At 50.5% G+C, this 21,746-nt stretch overlaps 5 protein-coding genes across 5 annotated transcripts; 1 reads left to right on the forward strand and 4 right to left on the reverse strand.

Moving 5' to 3' along the window:
* Positions 1-790: 790 nt before the first annotated feature.
* On the reverse strand, positions 791-4,798 carry P174DRAFT_448864 (RNA dependent RNA polymerase). The gene is made up of 2 exons (XM_024828793.1): positions 2,442-4,798; positions 791-2,382 (listed from the first exon to the last, which is right to left on the reverse strand). Exons 1-2 carry the CDS (start codon positions 4,783-4,785, stop codon positions 833-835), a joined length of 3,894 nt encoding a protein of 1,297 aa, XP_024685803.1. The 5' UTR covers positions 4,786-4,798; the 3' UTR covers positions 791-832.
* An 882-nt stretch (positions 4,799-5,680) lies between these two features.
* Positions 5,681-7,717, reverse strand: P174DRAFT_510286 (putative amino acid permease; the record flags this gene model as incomplete). Its single annotated transcript, XM_024831657.1, has 4 exons — positions 5,681-6,788; positions 6,848-7,051; positions 7,115-7,235; positions 7,567-7,717. The coding sequence occupies 4 exons, from the start codon at positions 7,715-7,717 to the stop codon at positions 5,735-5,737; spliced, it is 1,530 nt and encodes a 509-aa protein (XP_024685804.1). The 3' UTR covers positions 5,681-5,734.
* Positions 7,718-7,979: 262 nt separating this feature from the next.
* Positions 7,980-10,032, reverse strand: P174DRAFT_439017 (aromatic alcohol reductase). Its single transcript, XM_024826680.1, has 4 exons — positions 9,544-10,032; positions 9,187-9,471; positions 8,783-9,109; positions 7,980-8,725 (listed from the first exon to the last, which is right to left on the reverse strand). Exons 1-4 carry the CDS (start codon positions 9,628-9,630, stop codon positions 8,345-8,347), a joined length of 1,080 nt encoding a protein of 359 aa, XP_024685805.1. The 5' UTR covers positions 9,631-10,032; the 3' UTR covers positions 7,980-8,344.
* Positions 10,033-13,958: 3,926 nt separating this feature from the next.
* On the forward strand, positions 13,959-18,500 carry P174DRAFT_418187 (putative ABC transporter; the record flags this gene model as incomplete). The annotated part of the gene is made up of 3 exons (XM_024824667.1): positions 13,959-14,337; positions 14,397-18,415; positions 18,471-18,500. 3 exons carry the CDS (start codon positions 13,959-13,961, stop codon positions 18,498-18,500), a joined length of 4,428 nt encoding a protein of 1,475 aa, XP_024685806.1.
* A 49-nt stretch (positions 18,501-18,549) lies between these two features.
* On the reverse strand, positions 18,550-20,950 carry P174DRAFT_439020 (putative MFS allantoate transporter). Its single transcript, XM_024826681.1, has 10 exons — positions 20,523-20,950; positions 20,314-20,461; positions 20,223-20,253; positions 19,885-20,151; positions 19,613-19,830; positions 19,473-19,561; positions 19,170-19,410; positions 19,012-19,105; positions 18,752-18,949; positions 18,550-18,695 (listed from the first exon to the last, which is right to left on the reverse strand). The coding sequence occupies exons 1-10, from the start codon at positions 20,790-20,792 to the stop codon at positions 18,677-18,679; spliced, it is 1,575 nt and encodes a 524-aa protein (XP_024685807.1). The 5' UTR covers positions 20,793-20,950; the 3' UTR covers positions 18,550-18,676.
* Between the last annotated feature and the right edge of the window lie 796 nt (positions 20,951-21,746).

Consider the following 21,746-nt stretch of genomic DNA (forward strand, 5'->3'; position numbering starts at 1 on the left):
TGGATAGGAATGTGATTGACGATCACAGACACTCCTAATAGTTAAAATGAGAGATAAGAATGGCTAGCACAAGCATGAGTGGGAAATGAGGATGCAGTCGTGGGCGGTGATGGCGTCGAGTGATTGATCAGAAATCAGAATCGAAGTCTGCTGCTTTCACGTGAAAGGGAAAAGAGAGTTGGCCCAACGGAGCATGTCCGGTCAAGATTGGGATTCAAGAGGAGGAAACTGGACCCGAATTTACTCTCTTGTCAATTATTACTAGTACTCTAACTCCTAAATCATCCTAATACTGGACAATAATTGCTTCAGCTGCTCAGCATCACCATCTAGTAAAGGTAGTAGTGACAAGCCCATGTCATCCGAAATAGGCTGAATGTGACGGGGAACATCCCCTCTCCACAATCTTCACTTCCTGCATGGTTCAGGATCGTCATCGACCCCCCAAAACGGATTCCTCGACGACCGTCTCGCTGTGATTGATGGATCATTGCAAGTCCATTGGCGCACCCATCACATGCTGGTATTTTTCGGTATTAGGACTACCGATGATTGAGCCTTGCCCCTTGTCTCGACTTCTGTACCCCAGCACTTTTGCTTCTGATCCTCAACGATTCCCGTTTCTGGAAACTGCCATGACATGTGATCGTGCTGTAATGCCGCCTGACCGCCTTCTTAGTAATCCTGGCACGTGTTCGTATTTCTCAAGGCGACAAGGCATCGAGGCATCAAGGCATCAAATGGGTTGGAATACCTACCAGAGTTCTGGAAAGAATCCAAAGTTGTGTACACATATCCTAGAGACTAGACAAAAATACGTAAATGTAGTCGATCACTCCACAGACAGCCCGTCCTCCTCGGCGTCCTCATATGCACCAGGCATGTGCATCCCATACAGCATCGCTTCTACAGCATCTTCCCCTTCATATTCGTCTCCATCATCGGGCTCATCAACGGCATCCTTCGCCGTAAGCTGGCTGATCGCCTTGTGATTAACCCGGTAGCAAGCCAGAATTTCATTGGTGACCGACCTGGACGGCAAGTTGCTCGCCTTGATGTGGCAGAGGGTCTCCCCAAAGGCATGGATTGTGAAACTGGCATGGCTATGCTTCCGGTACGTGTACGAGGCCAACAGCCGAAGCCATTCATCCTTGCTATGTCGCCACATATGGATCATCGGATGATCTCCAAGGGACGGCGGAGGGATCTTCCGCGCTTCCTCTGCCGCCTCGCGCGCAAGGGGCGAGAAGGAGTTCTCTCCCGAAATAGAGCCGATCCATTGGCTGTAGAGTCTTTCGACCTCCCGCTGGGCATACTTGAGCGCGGCGCGGAGCTGCCCGTGCTCGCTTTCCCCTTGCTCCTCGATCCCTGCTTCCCGCTGGGCCTCGTTCCACGGGCGGACGAGATCTTCATCCCGATCGTACACGCTGTCATCCTCCGGAAAAGCTCGCTGCAGGTCTTCCAGCACTGCATGTCGCTCCTTACGGGCTACCTCAAATTTGAGGTAGTCTATGATGTTGGTTTTCTTGGGTTTGCGTCCCGCGTTCTTATACGCAGGGAGCTCTCTAGCCTTGGGGCTAATCTTCTTCCGGTATTGCTGCCAGGCCTGCTCTGACAGGTGCAGCCCTCCTTTGCGGCCGTCGACCAGATGGCTGAGCAGACATGCCAGCTCCTTGGCTTTAGCTGAGTCGATCGACTCGTCGTATGCAATCTTCTCATGCTCGACGGTGCATCGGCCTAGATTCGAGGTCGTCAGGTTAAAGGTAAAGGCACTTTGAAGAAACTCGTCCGTCGACTGTATGTCCCTCATGGGCACTGAATGTTTTGAGAGTCCAAAATGCTCCGGCGGGAACTCCTTTGCAGGCAGGTCGGAATTCTGAAAGCGCTGCACAATGTTCTGGTCCCAGCATATCCACGGTGTATCTCCATCGTAGTCGCCACCAGACAGCATATGTGCCAGTGGAATGTCACCCGTAGTGGGAAAGACGATGACATCCTTGAAGTGCCGAAGCTCCGGTTTCCACACGGCTCGTCGACGCTGGATATCGGAGGGTACGTGAGCAGGCAGACGACCGACCAGAACGTCCATGCCGTCAAGGAGGTTGTCCTCGAATTGCCCCCGGGCATCGCGCCAGTTGTTCGAAAACCCAAAATGCACCTCGTCCTCTTTCAGAACCCCGTACGGGTCTGCAATGCAGAAGGCATAAGTGGAAAGTGGGACTTCGATATGTAACTCATCCACATAGCGGTCAAGCAAGTCTCTCAGACATCGTCCCAGCCGCTTGCGTAGGGGTAGAAACTCCGTGGAGCGAACCCAGCTTCGGTAAGCCTGATGATGGCTTCCGCATCCGTAGCAGTCCACTGCTCCAGGCGTTTCATCCTCTAGCTCATACCCGTTGAGCCATCGTCGGCCATAGGCTTGATCTTCTAGATAAGGCTACGGCATAACACAGCGCTGTTAGACTCCAGCACGCTGGCAAAGTCTTGAGAAATCGCCCTAATGCCAGCTCGGGTGAGCTCAGCAATGTACTCTCTGACCTGTCCACCATGCTCGAGAATGGCAAGCAACTGGGTGTTCAGTTCCACCGGGTACAAGGGTTTGGACCACTTGACCACCTCAAATGTGAGTTTCTCATCATCAACCGGTTCCCGCCAAGCCTGCGGATGAGGCTGGATCTTCAACTGGGAATCTGATATCTGAATCCAGAAATCATCACCCCCTACAAAAACGTCAGAGTTGTGGCGGTCCACCATCCATAGCCCTTTAGCACCCGCAATCCTTCCCTGGAAAACGCTAGGGGTGTTTCCAGTAATTCCTAACTGATCGCAGATTGCATTAGCTAAACGTCTAGACATGAGAGCGCAACCATCGTTCATGACTGGACGGTTTGGTACATCTTTGAGATGCAAGATCTGCCATGGTTTCAAGACAATCGTAGCATAAGTTTTGGACAGTCCTAGCGAGATCCGCTGAAACAGCTTGCAGTTGGACTGATTTACATTGGCCTCCGGGGGCATGTGCCAGTCCATCAGCGCTTCCAGACTCATCGGTGTATGACTATCGCTGTCTTGGCCCTGAGGAGCAATGGATGGCACCGTGCCCGGGCTGTGTACAAAATCGACACCATCGATCGCAAAGAACTCCACTCTGAACCTTGGCTCTGTCTTCTTGAGTTTGCACTTTGTCTTGATCTCTTCCACATAGAAGGGCCGCCATGTCCGTCCTAGGCAGCGATGGACATGCTGGGTGAGCCACAGCGCTAAACTCTCGCGCAAAAGTGTTGGATGCGGGTTGAAGCGTAGATGGCGCAGTGGCCGCGCCGGCGCAGGCATTGTCAAGCTGAGAAATCGATCGGATCCAAAGCGTCGGCGGAACCGGCAGGTTCGCTCCATCTTGAGGGGATTCAATCTGAATCTGAGGATGCCTGGTTCCGATTCACTGCACCAGTCCAAGTCGCCCGTAAGAATGACGACCTCCGAGTGCTTATCCGTCTTGAATGAACCAGTAGCTGCTTCCCATGCTTTGCTGGTCGACTTTTCTGGAAGTGGCTTCCCACATCGCTGATTATGGCCTTCAATCCACTTCCAGAACTCGCCATATGACTTAAAAGTCATGCTGCTCCCAACTAGCATGCGGTCCAAAGGGACACCCCATGCTCTACCAACCCGTTCCAGCTCGTACCGATAGCGCAGAGGAATCGACTTTGGAAATGGTTGCTCTAGTGAGAACGGCCCACTGTGCAGAAGCTGTTCCATGATTCGTCCCTCAGTTGAATGAGGGGCTTCTTCAGGAGGAATTTCAGTCATCGTGCCTGTATCATCCATGGTCACGTCCATATCGTGGCTGATCAGATGCCCCACAACTGAATCTTCATACATAGAATCAGAATCGACCATGGGCTCAGTGGCGTCGGTAACCGTCGAGGTGAAGGAAGTATCGAGCTGGCGCCGAGATTCACGGCCAAATGACGTGGCGACACTGGAGAAAGTAATGTTCAGTCCTGCATGCGCACTAGGCGCCGTGTCGTAACGCCGAACATTGTCTGGAGCGGTAAGCTTCTCCAGAAATCGGGATGGTTCTTTGCCTCTATCCACTGCCACAGGGGTCTTAAAGACATGGACGGACTCGTTGACCATTAGCGAGGAGGCGGTGACCCCATTCTCCCCGCTAATAGCTAGGGACTCAAGCTCATTCCCATTTGCTGGGGCGTGATTTTGAACGTTGGGATTCTTCACAGGTGAGTTGGGCGCGGTGTGATACTCTTCGTCATCCTCCTCTTCTTCATATATCCTTCTCTTAAGCGGCCTGAACACCGTGCTGGGTGAGATTTGCATACGATTGTCGTCTGCATAGACGCGGACCGAGCCCCTGCTCAGCAAGTATATCTCGTCATCCACGACCTTCAACAGATACGCAAGCCGCTCGTCCTTCTCATGCGTAGAAATGACGCTGGGATCCGCGACCATCAATTGGTCCCTCCTTGACAAGGCTGAACGACTTTGCGATATGCGCCCCACGCCACTGCGCGTATCCAAATGCGACGTCGAGCGAGAATGGACCCATTCCTCAAAGTCGTTCAAGATCCGTCCAAGGTCAACCTCGCGGTTGAAGTAGAGCCGTTTGAGGCCTTTATACGTGCGCCATCGAGGAGTCTGCTCATTGCGGCCAACTGACGGTGAATAGATCCGAGGATTGGGAATTTCAAGATAGAATTGTTCGTTGAGAATTTCGATCAATTGATATAGCTCTTGCCCGCTCTTGACAGGAGTGCGGGGGATGGCCATGTCTTTTTCCGATAGAAGGTAGCTACAGCTAAGGAATCCATCCAAGCTGATATGGAGTCGTCAATGTATAGGATTCGACGTGTCCTTGACTGTGGTTCTATCGACAGGCAGTTGTCAATCGATTGCAGGCTTACAGAGTGGTAAGAAAGCGAATTTTCGTCCCATACTCTGTATTCGAATGGACGAAACAAATGGCTGTAGGGTCCCGGTGGAATTGAGCATCGTCAAGAGAACAAGAAGCGATAGTCAGTGTCCATCAACCGAGATTGCTGACTCTAGAGGCAGAGCGTGCAGAAAGTACGCGGTTAGCTTGATCAATTTTCCAGTCGAATTGTGGGGGTGAGGGGGAAATAGATCGACTGATACATAAGTACTACTCAAGTAGCTTATACTCTCTTTGTCTTGACAGCGGTACGAAGTACCTTAGAAACTTTAAGAAGCTTACCTATTATTATCATCACTCAATTATCTGACAGTCTGTCCCTTGCTCCATGCAGAAGAATAAAGAGAGTTGACGGTGTCCATCAATTCCATGATCCGCACGAGCAACAAGCACCTCTGTCCATTCCCAGCAAATCATGTTCTCGAATATTGGCGCCTTCTGCTGCGGATGTAAGAAATACGTGGTCAGTTTTACTTTTTCTTATCTTCAGGAGGGTACTCTTCGGGTGGGTGTCCTTTTCATGGACTATGATGTTGTTCCGAGCCCTCCAAGAACCTCGTGGTCGTCATGCATCCGTTGCCGTTGCTGGGTAAACAAAAACGTGGAGCACATTGTTTCCGCCAAGCCAGATCACTCTGGCAGAGTCACGAACTATCGAGGGGGAGAGAGACCGGGGGAGACCAGACAGTCATCATCACGTATAGTCAAAGAAAAAAGGTCGTTTAATAATGTTCTAAGGATACCGAAAGTAACATAGGGTGCACATGGTCCTGGGCAAAAACGACCTCACAACAACCATGCTGCAACGAAACGATTCCACAACCAGTGGTTTTGCTCTGCCAACGCCCTGTTTTCCCGTTCTGAAGGCTTTGGCTTTGTATCATGTCGCTCACGAATCGTTGTAACGGTCCAGAGATCAGCCTCAGCGGGGTTGACGCTCTTGCATCGGGTCACGACCTTGTATCCAATGACAAGGGACAGATAGAGAGGAACAGCGATATACGACGTAATCAAAGTCATATAGTCGAATGCTTCTGGATGAGTGGCTAGCTCTGCGACATCCAAGCCTCTCATCAATGAAAGGAGAATGCAGCTGATCAGAGCGACCCATGACCCGCAAGCGCCGAAGGGAGCTCTAAAGACCAGTGCCGAGTTAGGAACTTTTTGGGCCTTGCGCGCGCGCACAAATGAAATATGCGTGATCAGAATTGAGATCCAAGTGAGAAGGCTGAACATGGTGATTATGTTAACAAAGTACCCGAAAAGAACCTTGGAGTCGTTGTAAATGCTTAGATACGCCAATGATGCTAGAATTGCGCATGTGCCCAACGAATAAACAGGAACACCCCTACGGTCAGTTCTTGACAAGAAGGAGGGGGCTTTTTGTTCCTGAGATAGCCCACGGATGATCTGGGTCGCCATATGAAGGGCTTGGTTAGCAGCTGATAGAACAAACAGCAGAGAACACGCATTGAGAATGCTTGGAAGGGTCGGTATATGGGCCATTCTAATGGCCACAACAAAGACCGAGACTGTTGTCGGCTTGGAGGCGTTGCTCGCAAAGGCCAAGTCTTGGGAGTCGTATGGAATGAGCATACCGAGCAGAGTTACGCTGACAATGTTGAAAATTAAGATTCGATAGAATGTGAGCTTGATGGCGCGCGATGCAGCCTTTGGTGTGTTCCCGCTTTGCAGCATAGTCATCCCAAGAAGCTCACTACCCAAATACGCGAATATAGTGGAGGGCATAGTCTTGCTGATGGCTCGTAGCTTTCCTACAAGTTCATGATTGCCGTAGCAAGCAAAGGCGCCCGGATCTCTCCAGTATCTGAAACCCCTTCTATCATGATCCGGCCCGCCCCAAGCGCAATGACCACCGAGAGCACCGTAAGCGCAGACAAGACCAGGATTTTGAAAGATGACAGTGCGAACTCGTATGGTCCAATGAAGCGAGCGGCCCAGTAGTTGACAGAGCCAATGACTACGAGAAATGCCGTAATCCAGATCCCAGGGTTTACGTTCTTTGCATCGAGCCAATATGATATCACGAGCGCCGCCGCAGTCAATTGGTTGGGAGTAACAACCAAGTATTTGAGCCAGTAGCTGTTCGAAAGATTTTATCAGCATCCCAGTTCAACATAGACTGATCATGAGGGGAACCCGTACCTCCAACCCAATGTAAAGCCAACAGCAGGGTCACAGAACCGCACGGCATGATCCACAGCCGTCGATGGCTCAGGAAACCAAGCAGCAACCTCTCCTAGCGCACAGAGGGTCAAGTAGACAACTATACCCACAGTCGTGTAAGAGATCACAATCGCGGCAGGCTTGGCCGGTCAGCATTCGCGAAACTATGTCATCTCGCCTAGACGAATACTAACCCCGGCCCTTAGACAGTGTTAGCTGCAGCTCATAGGCGATCTATGTTGGCTGTGCCTTACTTTGAAAGTGCATTTCCCGCTCCAATCATCAATCCGGTGTTGATAGCTCCGCCGATCGCTAGAGGTCAGTGAGCAATGGCTTCGAAGGCTTCTGGACTGCATGAGAAAGACAAACCTATCATCGTAGTTTGGCGTGGTACCAGGACTCCGAAGACTCGTATCCTTGCGGAGCCAGACTCACTTGGTGCTGCTTCATGGAGACTTCGGATTCGGTTGCAGATCGAGTGTTGTGCATTAGCCTGAGACATGTCTGGCTGGCATCCTTCATTTGGCCCCGTCTGATCTCAATGGAAAGTAGAGAATAGCGACAGACATACTGATAGCGCATTTGCAAAACAGAGAGTGTTAAGCGAGTTCTCAAGTGTTGAAGGCGAACAGAGATGAAATGGAAAGGGAAAGGACGATGGACACTGCATTTTCCAGTGCCGATGCCTCGCGGATGAATTTGAACAGCCAGCCTTGAGATGAGGATTGCATAGAGCTGGGGATTTTACAGTCAATGCATTATGGATCGCTTCAAAATAAAATTTCAGAAGTTTTCTTTCTTCGGTAAGGGCATCGGACTGAAAGAATCTAGGAGTTTGCTGAAGGATTGAAGATGGTTGATCTTAGAAAAAAACACAGTTCTATGATTTGTTGGACCCGGTCATAAAGTAGAGGTGGTGGTATCAATGATTGTTTCCCGACTTTCCCCTATAGCCAGCCGTCTAGAATAGAAAGGGGACAAAAGGATAATAAAGACATCAATACAAGTCAAACGCCAGCACAGTCTAAAAACCGAGGGGTGAATCACATAAGAGGAGAAACAATGAGGCGAGTCTCAGGACCAGAGCAAAGCCAGTCTGCCCCGGACGACGCAAAATCGTAAATACATGAAACGTGGCGCGGCTCACAGGGCACGTCTAGCGTCGCCTTCTGTCGCCGCTGATACTTGTTTCGACATGGAAAGGACCGCTTATCTGCTCATGTATAGCGAATCGCTTGACTCAGCCCTGGGGAAGATCCGAGTGTACAGCGAGTCACTAGACTCCGTCCGTGGGAATTCCCGCTGCTGAGCTCTCGAGATGGTACGGTCTGTGTAGATACCCTTCGCGGTGCCTCTAACAACCGACTCGAGATACTCACGGAAGTCGGTTGGTCTGAAATCGGGATAGAGCTCCTTCGCGTCCAGATAGCCCAGATACTTCGCGTATTCCGGGTTGTTGTCGCCGCGAATACCCCAGGACAATTGGTATTCGGCGAGGTATCGAGGAATGAACTTCACTGGGTCAAAGGGATAGGTCTCGCTAGACTGGCGGGCCGCAAGAACTCGAGTGTAGACGGTCTCTTCCGAAACCTGTCGAAAACGACCTGTTAGATCGAAATTCTGTGCAAGATGGCCAACAACACCTACATAGTTTCTTTGAATCTTCTCCTCGCCTATCTCTTCGAGCAAATCGTAAATCTGGTTCTGGGTCACAACTGTGTTGTACGCGAAAACCATCCGGTTCAATGTCCGATCATCCACGATAATTCTGGCAATGTAGCGTCCGATATCTCTCAGATCTGTCAAGGCAGTGCGGGTGTTGCCATCCCCCACAATCTCGTTGTTTGCCGTGGTCATAGCATAGTCTACTCGTCCGGACTCGAGTCTAGGGTACGAAAGCTGGTACCACCAACCAACATCGACAATGGTGTACGGAAGCCAGAGTTGTTTGATGTGATTGTAAACAGTCTCTTTCTGGAGAGCAGAACCACACGTCAATACCTCTTCGAATATATAAAAAGAAAAAAGACAGTAAGGAGGGTTGAGCTTACCTCATCTCTCAACCACATGATGCCGCCGGGCGGAGCCACTGTGATAAATCCGCATGGGACAAACCGCTTGACGCCGGCCTTCTTCGCAGCCTTTGCAAGAGGAATCTGGTCTTGTTGTTCGGCGGGGCCGACACAGCTGATGACAATATCGATATCTGTAAGTGCTTCGGCGAGTGACTCCTCTGAGCCTCTCAGATCGCATTTGCGCACTTGGATACCTCGTTCTTGAAGGGAAACAATGGCAGGTTTTTGGACCGATCGGGGACGAACAAGCGCATAGACTTCCTGTAAGCGATATTGCAGTCAGAATACGTTGCTATCATTTTCCGCGAAGAATTCAACAAGCGGGGGGCTCACAAATATTGGGTTCTCAAGGAGTCCATTTGCGATTGAGCCGCCAGTCTCACCGGCTGCTCCAACCAGCAAGACTCTCGTGCGCGACATGATTGGAAAATTTGTAGTGATTTGAAATTTCGTGCCAACGGAGTGTTTCGGAAGATTTACGGTAAAGCAAGTGGACAGTGGAAGGGTTCAAAGCACGTAAACAGAAGGAAATGAAGATAAAGAGTTTCCAACAGTGGCAGATCGAGGATCAGTCGACGTTATAAAATGGCAGCGTCCCATCCAAGGATGACTATACCCACAATTTCCAACCCAGAGTGGCCAGTAGTGGGTCGAAGGTGGATATTCAATTCCCAAAAAGAGGAGCGCTGTATGGACATGCGTTGGCTAAGGGGGTTTCAGTGATTCAGCCCGCTGCAATGAGGAGAACCGATCAACCACGTCTCTTCAGGTAAGATTTCCCATGAATTTGAATTCTATTGTTGTATTCAAGGAACGTATGACTACAGATTCTAATCCTTTGACGATACTCGGAAGGCCGGATCTTTTAAGGCGTTTTAACCTCTCACTCCCACGGGCCGTTGGCTCGGGACTGGAACCCAAATGGACCCTACGTCATTCTCACCACGGCTTCCCGCACATTGGCAGAGTATCTATCTCAAAGACCATCATCATTGAGACACTTCACTTCCGTTGACAGTTTGATGGAGTCGCCGTTTGCTGTTTGGAATTATCTCTACCGTTAGCCTGTCTGCTCGGTATCTAGGTCTAGACATCATCTGATGGCATGACCATGATGCATTTGCCAGCTCTTTACTGTGCAATAACCGGGCAAGACTCGTTTTGCCTACTGAATATGCACACCAGGGTAATTGGACATGACTGTTGCAGATATTAATGCGGGGAGAAACCCATTCAACCCCTCCTTTTCTGCAATAATGTCGCAAGCCCTCTGCGACTTGTTCTTGTCGGTGGTGTTTTATGTGGTAATCGCTCCCTAATTTTTTGGTTCATGACTAACCCCCACGTCACAGATCTTCGGATCTGCATGGCGCTTTTTCAGCAGTAGCCAAGAACATTGCCCTTACAACCTTGGCTTGGTGACGACATATGACAATGTTACCTTGGTAGTACATCATTGGTTCATCATCAACCTGCAATAAATGGCCCTTGACGCTCAGTTGCCATGGTTAGCATGAATCGGTGCCTTTCGAGGCAGATACAGCCCAAAAATGGTCGGAGGCAAGGGGCACGGAGAAAGTTACGTTCCGAGCACCCAAAACGAGGGCCAACGGATTAGGCTCCTCCGTACCTTGAGATAATCAGTTCCAGTCAATGAGAACGTTCAGATCATCCTGATCACCGCGGTTCAGCGGATTTCCCCGCACTATTTGAAGGTCCAAAGTCTGATATGACTTGAAGTCTTGAGCAGATCGCTTTTTGCCTGATTCAAATGAAACATCATTTTCCAATATTCGGACAGTTTCAGCCACAGAAGCCAGGACCCCATTGCGTCAAGCGGAGGGTCAGGGGCTTGAAACAAGCTGGGTCCTGGCAGTGGAGGTAGCAGTGGCAGTGGTACGTAGATATTCAGCGCGGGGTAGTTGACCTCTCTTCGCTACCTAGAAAAAACTGCGTGAAAGGACAAGTGCAATGACCAGCGCAATAAATTATCGGCCTACCATGAATCCGCGATAGTCTATCCCGCGATGACTCGGTGCACACTGAGTAGATCTGAAGTTAATGGGACCACCTGCACAGTAGCAGTAGAAAGTGATATCCTAGGGATGATCCCCGAAAATTCAGTGCGGGCTTCATGTGCAAATGGAAGGCTGACTATCAAGCTCATTGAGGACTCGGTGCCCTCGGAGGAGAAGCGCAATTGGCTGGCGACTGAATAAAATCTAGATAAAATACCGTGGGCTAACTGTTGCTCAAGCTTTCCAAGCGAACGGCGCGACACCCGCGGTTGCCATTGTTATTTGTGAGTCTTTTGGGCATCAAGGAGATGATGCCATGGAGAAGTGGGGATAATACTGAATAAAGGAGAGAAGACTTTATGTGAGCTTTCCCTGCAGGCACAAATGTAGTCTACGCCCGCCAATAAAGGCTCTGCACAAAGCGTCCTGTTCCTTACAAGAGTGCAAGCGACTACCTTTTACTTTCTTTCTAGTTTCTACTAGCAATTCCAAGTTTCTACCAGTATTCTACCTAAGGTGTCGAGCATCGAGCAAATCTGCACCATTGGTCTCGATCAGACTAGATCTGGATGATTGTTTAAAGACGGCAAACCAAATTGAGCCTAACATAGTAGCTCGGATGATGTGTATTCAGGCAAATGGGTATTCGACACCCCTCTTACTTATAATCCATAGACAGGAGCTGACGAGTAATTTCCCGCCATCCTCGGTCAGAAATTAGTCGTCTTCGTAGCAGAATTTGCGTCAAAAGTGCAGGGTTTCGTCGCGGGTGATGCTGTCCTGGCCGACAACCCAGGACTATGCGGACAATGCTTCTTGTAGCACCCATGGACGAACTCTCTCGTGAGGACTTTGTCGTCCTCGATGTGATGGATGGTAGATAGCGGTTTCGCTGAATACGCAGCATACCTTCTCAAGAGAGTCATTCGCCTCGACGATCTCTCTGGCAGCCTGCGCGGCGCTCAGGGTGGATAGGGTTGCTTCCCAGGTGGCATCGCGAGTGCCGATGTTTGGTGCTGGCCCAAGAGGGACAGGGCTTGTTCGAGCTCATCCGCTGCGTCAAAATGGCAATGTCATATTTTTGTTGCCGTCGCACCGGTAGTCAAGATGCAACTGCCGGGTCTCTCGATGTTGCCGATAAAACTAGCGACCTTTCCCGGGATGAGGTCGCTGCATTTCGCCATGTTGGGCAAGCTGCACAATGACAACCCGTGCGCATCGACTTCGTGGTTGAGGCGACTCAAAATTTTTCAAGTATCGGAGCGCTTGATACCTTGTCCGATAAAGAGATAGGCTGGTAGTTTACGGCGTCAGCGACAGCAACGTTCGTATCGCTTTGCTGTCCAAGAAGATCTTCAATGATGAAATGAAGGTCCTAGGATCATTAGCGATATGAACGAGTCGCCTGCTGCTATTGACTATCTTAGTCTGTAGTGGAAATCTGCCTCCTTTATCCGAATCATGAAGCTAGCTATATGTAAGGAAACGGCAAGGTTGGTGTGAGTGTGTTAGTGGCATTGTGAAGGAGACTCCAGGGGAGTTGCGACAAGCCTCGAGGCAAAAGGTACCCATGGCATTCGACTAGGTATTTCTGGCTTACAAGATGATGTTTGATGTAAAGATGGATGGAAGGAGAAAACTTATTTTGCCATTGTTTTGCTCCACTACCTAGACGCTGTAGATGTTGCCGACTACAGAATATGAGCATCATCTGACCAAAATTCAGTGGTGCTGAAATGAAATATAAATCTTCAAGCAAATGGAGATGAGCTACTAGACTACGCCTTATAAACCACATCTCGGCAGCTCACTCAGTAAGTGCAAAATACCTCTTGTGATTAAGAGACGCTGTACTCCGTACAGAGTATTGTATCTGTGGACATAATAACAGTGAGAGGGAGAATGTGATAGATCAGCCACTGTGCGCTTCTCCGCATAATTAAGTTGGCTTGATTCTTTGACCGGAAGACCATGCCACCTCTGGTCCGTCCACGCTCTGAAATTTTCTCGTTTAAACTTCGGGCATTTGCTACGTATCTATCAAGGATCAATCAACACGCATGGCGGGAGTTGCCGACCTCTTGGCACATTATCTGTTCAATCACAGACGGTACTAACTACCGCTTTAGGCTTCCCGACGTCGGAAGAGTTCCATCTTGGTCAAAGAAAGTGTTAGCAACGACTAATCGAGTCCCCGACTGTGAATGAGTCAGGAGTCAGGAATGCTCTCTTGATCATATTGCTCGTGCGCTTCTCTTAGTCCCAGTGACCAGGACGACGAGTCGAGTCGTCCAATGGAGCAGTCTCCGGGCTTTTGAATGTGGCTCACTTACAGCGGATGGCTTGACACTATCCCCTTCCTGCTGCTTTTAGGCTGCTCTTGGCTGTCCATGTGGAGAGGCATAGCCAGATTGCCCTTTGGAGGTAAAGTATGTATCTTTTTCCTCAGGCCCTAACATGCTCCCAGTTGAGGGTTCGGTTTGTTCCTTCGCCTTTCCCTGCCCAGCTGCCAAGCGTATCATTACCAAATATAATTATTTTAGCCTCGTTTCCTCAAGCACAAATGTGTCCGGAGAGTTTTAGTCTACCTTAGTACTGTTCTTTTATTATTCGCACTGTTATCCTCGTCGCCTCTAGTTTTCCCTTCTGTGCTCAACCCTCTCCATATCGTGCCTGGCGAGGATTCCTGACAAGATCCTTTGTTTCACGTCCTTGGTTGTGACTGCATCCATGGACGAGAAATCAGCAGTCTCCGAGACCGGTAATGGCTCGAACGTAGACTCCCTGTCTACTGCCAGTGCGTATGAACAACACCGAGAGCGGCTCAGGGACGCGAATCCACAGGGAGTGACCTCTCATCGGCCAGGTGTCAACGTCAAGGAAGCAGAAGAAGAGTTCTCAGAGCTCAACAGGCAATTCTCTACCATCTCAAATCAGGCTCATCGTTTGTCCAAGCAGATTTCACGAGCTTCCAAGCCAACAGTGAAGACGGAAGATGTTGAAAGGTCCGACAGTCCAGCTGACTCGGACGAGCCGTGGGATCTTGAAACCGCTCTGCGTGGTAACCGGGACGCGGAAACAGTAGCTGGAATCAGGAACAAACGCATAGGTAATTCCATGAGCGCTCTGTGGCTCCAGAAGGTCTTTACTCGTACTGACAGCTCGTAGGAGTCATATGGGATAACCTCACCGTTCGCGGAATGGGAGGCGTCAAGACGTATATCAAAACATTCCCGGATGCGATTATTGACTTTTTCAATGTCCCGGAGACGATAATGCACATGCTCGGTTATGGCAAGAAGGGGGAAGAGTTCGAAATCTTGAAGAATTTTCGTGGAGTGCTACAACCCGGGGAGATGGTCCTTGTTCTGGGGCGTCCAGGATCAGGCTGCACCACATTCCTGAAAACGATCACAAACCAGCGTTTTGGCTATACTAGCATAGATGGCGATGTCCTCTACGGTATTTTCGACGCCGACACCTTTGCAAAGAGGTTTCGCGGCGAGGCTGTCTACAATCAAGAGGATGACGTTCATCAGCCTACACTCACAGTCAAACAGACCTTGGGATTTGCGCTAGACACGAAGACCCCGGGAAAGAGACCTCTGGGAGTTTCGAAGGCCGAGTTCAAAGAGAAAGTCATCAATATGCTGCTCAAGATGTTCAACATCGAACACACCGCCAATACCGTGATTGGAAACCAGTTCATCCGGGGCGTTTCAGGTGGAGAGAGACGTCGAGTGAGTATTGCAGAGATGATGGTCACATCGGCAACGGTTCTGGCTTGGGATAATAGTACTCGTGGGCTGGATGCTTCGACTGCCCTGGACTTTGCCAAATCACTGAGAATCATGACAAACGTCTACAAGACTACCACGTTCGTCTCTCTTTATCAAGCCTCTGAGAGTATCTACAAGCAATTCGACAAGGTCCTGGTGATTGACAGTGGTCGTCAAGTATTCTTCGGTCCCGCCTCCGAGGCAAGATCGTATTTCGAGAGTCTTGGTTTCAAAGAGAGACCTCGGCAGACCACTCCTGACTATTTGACTGGCTGCACAGATCCATTTGAACGGGAGTTCAAGGAAGGGCGTAGTGCAGACAACGTTCCATCCACGCCGGACTCGCTCGTGGAAGCGTTCAATCAGTCCTCGTACAGTGAGAGACTCGCCCAAGAAATGGATGCGTATCGAAAGAAGCTGGAACAAGAGAAGCATGTCTACGACGACTTTGAGATCGCCAATCAGGAGGCGAAGCGCAAATTTACTCCTAAATCTTCCGTCTACTCGATACCCTTCCACTTGCAGATCTGGGCACTGATGCAACGTCAGTTCCTGATCAAATGGCAAGACAGGTTTGCTCAGACGGTCTCTTGGATTACCTCCACCGGTGTCGCCATCATTCTAGGTACAGTCTGGTTGCAACTACCCAAAACTAGTGCAGGAGCATTTACCAGAGGTGGTCTACTCTTCATCAGTCTGCTCTTCAACGGATTTCAGGCCTTTTCCGAACTCGTATCGACGATGATGGGTCGCTCTATCGTCAATAAACACCGGCAATTTACCTTCTATCGGCCAAGTGCTCTGTGGATTGCGCAAATTCTGGTTGATACGACGTTCGCTATTGCACGAATCCTCGTCTTCAGCATTATTGTGTACTTTATGTGCGGCCTCGTTCTCGATGCAGGCGCCTTTTTCACATTCATTCTGATTATTGTGCTCGGCTACCTCTGCATGACCTGCTTCTTCCGCGTCATTGGCTGCATGAGTCCTGACTTTGACTATGCCATGAAGTTTGCCTCTGTGGTGATCACTCTGTTTGTTCTGACGTCCGGCTATCTCATACAATGGCCTAGCGAGCAAGTGTGGCTGCGATGGCTGTACTACATCAATCCGTTCGGACTGGGGTTTGCCGCGCTGATGGTCAACGAGTTCAAGGATCTCACCATGACATGCACCGCAGACTCGTTGGTGCCGAGTGGCCCAGGCTACGACGACATGGCAAGTCGTGTGTGCACGCTTGCTGGCGGTGAGCCGGGCTCGGTCATTGTTCCAGGTGCGAGCTACCTCGCAAAGACGTTCAGCTACTTCTCGGGAGATCTGTGGCGAAACTTTGGTATTATGGTTGCACTCATCGTTGGCTTCCTGACCCTGAATCTGTACCTCGGTGAAACACTGCAGTTTGGGGCCGGAGGCAGGACCATTACCTTCTACCAAAAGGAGAACAAGGAGCGCAAAGCGCTGAATGAAGCCCTGATGGAGAAGCGAGCCAATCGGGAGTCTAAGCATCAATCAGCTACGAATCTCAAAATCACCTCCAAATCGGTCTTCACCTGGGAAGATGTCTGTTATGACGTTCCTGTGCCATCGGGCACTCGCCGGCTTCTTCAATCAGTCTACGGGTACGTGCAGCCGGGCAAGCTAACGGCGCTTATGGGAGCTTCAGGCGCCGGCAAAACGACCTTGTTGGATGTTCTAGCCGCCAGAAAGAACATTGGCGTGATCAGTGGCGATATTCTTGTCGATGGTGCAACCCCTCCGGGAAGTTTCTTGCGTACTGTGTCCTACGCAGAGCAGCTGGATATCCATGAGCCCATGCAAACTGTACGAGAGGCCTTACGCTTCTCGGCTGACCTTCGCCAGCCTTATGAAACACCACGATCCGAAAAGTACGAGTACGTCGAGGGCATCATCCAGCTTCTTGAGCTCGAGGATCTTGCCGACGCGATTATCGGAACTCCGGAGACCGGCCTCTCAGTCGAAGAAAGAAAACGCGTCACCATTGGTGTTGAGCTCGCTGCCAAACCTGAGCTGCTTCTTTTTCTGGATGAACCTACAAGCGGCCTCGACAGTCAGTCGGCATTCAATATCATTCGGTTCCTGAGGAAACTTGCCGCCGCCGGACAGGCAATTCTGTGTACCATCCACCAGCCGAACTCCGCCCTGTTTGATAACTTTGACCGTCTTCTCCTGCTGCAGAGGGGAGGAGAGTGTGTATACTTTGGAGACATTGGAGAAGACTCCAATGTCCTGCTGGATTACTTCCGCCGCAACGGTGCCGACTGTCCTCCCGACGCAAACCCGGCAGAATGGATGCTCGATGCCATCGGTGCAGGCCAGACTCGCCGAATTGGAGATCGAGACTGGGGCCAGATCTGGCGCACATCTCCCGAGTTGGAGCAGGTCAAAAGGGAGATTATTCAGATTAAGGCTCAGCGTGCGGAGGAGGTCCGACAGAGCAGCGGCTCGCAGGTTGTTGTCAAGGAGTATGCCACGCCACTGTGGCACCAGATCAAGGTCGTCTGCAAGCGAACCAACATCGTCTTCTGGCGATCGAGGAACTACGGCTTCACACGACTATTCAACCACGTCGTCATCGCCCTGGTCACCGGTCTCGCATTCCTGAACCTAGACGACTCCCGCGCCTCTCTCCAATACCGAATCTTCGTCATCTTCAACGTGACCGTCCTCCCGGCCATCATCCTCCAACAGGTCGAACCCCGCTTCGAGTTCTCGCGACTCGTCTTCTTCCGCGAATCCGCCTGCAAATCATACAGCCAGTTCGCATTCGCCCTGTCCATGGTCATCGCCGAGCTCCCCTATAGCATCATCTGCGCCGTCTGCTTCTTCCTCCCCCTCTACTACATCCCGGGCTTCCAAGCCGCCTCCAGCCGAGCCGGCTACCAATTCCTCATGGTCCTCATCACCGAACTCTTCTCCGTAACCCTGGGCCAGATGATCTCCGCCCTGACGCCAAACAGCTTCATCGCCTCGCAGATCAACCCGCCCATCGTCATCATCTTCTCGCTCTTCTGCGGCGTCGCCATCCCCAAACCCCAGATGCCCGGCTTCTGGCGCGCCTGGCTCTACCAGCTCGTCCCCTTCACCCGCCTCATCAGCGGCATGGTCACGACTGAGCTGCACGGCCGCACCGTCTCCTGCGCCCCGAGCGAGTATAACCGCTTCCAGGCCCCGGAAAATCTGACCTGCGGCGAGTACATGCGGCCGTTCTTCGAGCGGGGCGGGCTGGGATACCTGGCCGACAACTCGACGCAGGCTTGCGAGTACTGTGCGTATAAGATCGGGGATGAGTTCTACAGTACCTTTTCTATGAGCTTTGATACCCGGTGGCGGGACCTGGGGATCTTCCTTGCCTTTATCGGGTCTAATCTCATCATTCTGTTCTTGGCGGTGAGTTGTCATCCTGTTTGTTGGTTACAATACAGACTGATTTATGATTTTCTAGTCCCGCTACCTGAACTACAATCGCAGATAACGTTGTTGGATAGCGTTTACGACAAGGGAGACCGAAAGCTCACGTGCATTTATTGATTGCTAGATAGGCCTAACGTCCCCAACTTCTCCATACTCGGTATTACCAAAAGGTCAAAAGTCGTTAGATTGCATTCATGTTCCTAGATCCAGAATAGATCCTTCGTCGAGCCTCTTGACTCAGTATATATAGCGGAAGCTGCAGGAAATACAAATTAGCCAGACCATAAATATAGTCAAGGATGAAAAACATACTTGAGATTCTCTCGATCCGTCAAATCCAAAAACGCGGTCGAATCCAAATCTCGTCCCTCAAGGCCACCGTGCATCTGCGACTGGATCCGATCCCGCTTCTTGTTCTCCCACCGGAGAAGAAGGCCAAGAGCGGAGATGAGAACAACCTCGATCAGATGCGAGACGATCATAGACCAGATGCCGAGGGGGTAGGTTGGTCTGTGACAAAGTCAGGATGCAATTGATCAATGATGATAACGGAAAATGAGAAGGCAACGTACTTCTGATCCGTCTTGTAGAAGAATGGACCCGCAATGTTCCCCGTACAGTAGCCCAGGAAGAGAACTGCGTTCGTGACGACCTTTTTCGTATGTCCTGCATCATCCGATTAGACCATCACAGCTTCCGAGGAAGATCAGAAGAGGGAACGGGACAGTACCTGCAGTATTCGCGATCTGCATGCTCAGAATCAAGACAAAGGCTGCGTTGTACGGACCCGTGAGGTAGTAGCAGATCAGGCGGCCGACTTTCTGGTCTAGCGGGACAAAGCGCAGGCCAAAGGCGCCGGCAATATTGGGGAGTAGGAATAACAGGATGAAGACGCAGCGGCGGTTCTCGAAGCGGTCGTTGAGGTAGACGCAGAGAAGGATGGAGAGTGCGATGAGGACACCGTAGGGAATCTGTATTAGAACGGTGTTATTAACATTCGGTGAATGTGGGCAAAATTCGAGGACAGCCATACCTGCATCAGGGTGGTGACTAGTGTTGAAAATCCGAAGCCCTTGATGATCAAGGTGCCGAAGTTTGAGATACCGCCATTGGGGATGTTGCCTGTGCAAATTAGCGCTGAACTGTGTGACCAGAGGATACAGTAATACTCACAGACACAGCCTAGCATAAAGAAAATGTAAAGCTTGTAGTCCATGAACGCCTCTAGGACCTGATATGGCTTGAGATGCTTGTTCTCAACACCTGTCTGGTTCTCTCTCAACCGTTCAACGGCAACTCGTCGTTCCCTGGGAGTAAGACCTGGTGCAGAGACGGGCGAATCCGGGAGGAAGATGAACATGACTATGCCCCAGGCAGAGCAAAGGGCGCCGCTACATCTCAGTCAGCAAGTTACATGCTGCTAGATTCTAGTACCTTGGACTTACATGACGAGGAATTCGTACTTCCAAGAAGGAAGCGCACCCTTGAGATGCCCAATCCCGTAACCCAACAGCCCACCAAGTGCAATACCAAAGCCATTTGCAGTATACCACAGGCCAATTCGGACAGGCTGCTCTCTTCTTGTGTAAAACATGCTGGTAATCAACATAAAGGCAGGGTCGGCACAGGCTTCAGCGGCGCCTCCTAACGCTCGAAGAACAGCTAGCGTGGTGAAGTTATGGCATGCGGCCTGGATCATGAGGAAGACTCCCCTAGTATGCGTAAGTACAATGGGTTTTGGGAAGAAAGGACAGGAATTGCCCGGTGTGTTTGCTGTACGTACCACATGAAGATATTGGCGCCCAGGTACTTCCCTGTCACACACGAAAATGGTTACAATCCTATCCTCCGACATGTCTGTATGGGACACATACCGATTGGCAGACGCTGCAGGAGAAAGTTGGTAGGGAAAGCCCAGGCCAGGAAACCAAAGTAGAATATACTGCTGAGCCAGCTATACTGCGTTCCATGAAGCTTGAGGTCATCCACGATTCCGAAGATAGCTGCATAGCTCAGTGTTGTCTGAGTATCGGAATCGAACATCAGTATAGTCAAGTGAAGATTTACTTTGACGCCAACCTACCTTATCAATGTAGAAAAATGCATAGCAGACAGCAAGGTACGGAAGAATCATCATGTCGATCTTCCACAATACTCTTCTCGCCTCGGCTGGATCTACCTCTTCATGAAGCTCGTCTGGATCGTTAAACAAAGCCATGGCTGTGTCGCCATCTATTTGCTTCGCCGTCTTCCATCCTGGTTCAAGCTGAGTATTTTCGCTGTGTATAATGGTAGGTGTCTCTGCAGAATGCAATTTGGAGCCATGTTGTGGCTCGGTAGTTCTGTCACCCATATTGCCTTCTCGTTGCTTCTTCCTTGAAAGTCAACGGTGGTATCGATGAGCAGCTGAAAACGTAGAGGTCTCAGAACCTATTTCTGGGGAAACTGAATCTAGTCGGTATTTGAATGGCAGTAGCTTGGATAGACCCCAAAAGCCAAAGCGGACAGCTCATTGCCCGGGTTCTCATATCATACCACAAGAGGCGTTGGATAATCGTCCCCAGCGTAGATTCCATATAAGGAAGTATCAACGCCGAAGCATCGCCACCCCACCCCGAACGAGCCAAACATTGTACCCTACCCCAGGTTGGAGCTCACAGCTTCGGCCTTGATTCCGGCACATTTTGCGGGGTTGAAAGCTAGAAACCAGTAGTACGACGTGGGGGTCGACATCGTCATACAGCGGTGTCGACCATTGAGCGATTCAGAGACCTTCGGGAAGAATGCCAGCACCAGCGCAAATAACTCGTTGGTTGGCCGGTTCATTGGTCAAGGTTGAGATTCGCGGTGATGGGCAGGGTGACATTCCCGATGCGGAGTAATCGAGCAGTCGGGGTAAGACCGAGAATAAGGCGTGTCATTCTCGTCTGGCAGATGATAGGTGGAAATCGTCCAGATTCGTAGCCGATGCGTCAGTCATGACTCTTTCATTCAGGTTCTGCCGATTTTGATACGTGCGTCAATAATAATACGAGGTCGATGATTTTAGAACTGCCGAGTTGATGAAGGGACGAAGCTTCTGGGGATGTGGAGAAAAACGATCAGCAGCGGGAGGCGGGGGATGGCCTGAGGCCCCGGGGTACCACCAGCGTGGGGTCTTAGAATAGTAGATTGTGATATTGAGACATAGATAGCAGAAGAAGGAAAAGATGCGCTCCGTACTTTATACAGACTGGCCAAATGCTTCTATATCCCAGTAGTTCAGTGTTCATATGTACAGAAATATTCTAGGAAAATCAATTGATCA

This window comes from Aspergillus novofumigatus (assembly GCF_002847465.1).
Source record: "Aspergillus novofumigatus IBT 16806 chromosome Unknown P174scaffold_2, whole genome shotgun sequence".
NCBI classification, from domain to species: domain Eukaryota; kingdom Fungi; phylum Ascomycota; class Eurotiomycetes; order Eurotiales; family Aspergillaceae; genus Aspergillus; species Aspergillus novofumigatus.

What these genes read in the sequence shown, in the direction of transcription:
- P174DRAFT_448864 (XM_024828793.1), bottom strand. Translation starts at nt 4,785, where the DNA reads ATGGCCATCCCCCGCACTCCTGTCAAGAGCGGGCAAGAGCTATATCAA. An exon ending in TAACAGCGCTGTGTTATGCC is followed by an intron (nt 2,383 to 2,441) that starts GTAGCCTTATCT and finishes GGTATGAGCTAG; the next exon opens with AGGATGAAACGCCTGGAGCA.
- P174DRAFT_439017 (XM_024826680.1), bottom strand. Translation starts at nt 9,630, where the DNA reads ATGTCGCGCACGAGAGTCTTGCTGGTTGGAGCAGCCGGTGAGACTGGC. An exon ending in TCCTTGAGAACCCAATATTT is followed by an intron (nt 9,472 to 9,543) that starts GTGAGCCCCCCG and finishes TATCGCTTACAG; the next exon opens with GAAGTCTATGCGCTTGTTCG. An exon ending in TCATGTGGTTGAGAGATGAG is followed by an intron (nt 9,110 to 9,186) that starts GTAAGCTCAACC and finishes TCTGCTCTCCAG; the next exon opens with AAAGAGACTGTTTACAATCA.
- P174DRAFT_439020 (XM_024826681.1), bottom strand. Translation starts at nt 20,792, where the DNA reads ATGGGTGACAGAACTACCGAGCCACAACATGGCTCCAAATTGCATTCT. An exon ending in AAGTACGAATTCCTCGTCAT is followed by an intron (nt 19,831 to 19,884) that starts GTAAGTCCAAGG and finishes ACTGAGATGTAG; the next exon opens with CGGCGCCCTTTGCTCTGCCT. An exon ending in TTCTACAAGACGGATCAGAA is followed by an intron (nt 18,950 to 19,011) that starts GTACGTTGCCTT and finishes ACTTTGTCACAG; the next exon opens with ACCAACCTACCCCCTCGGCA.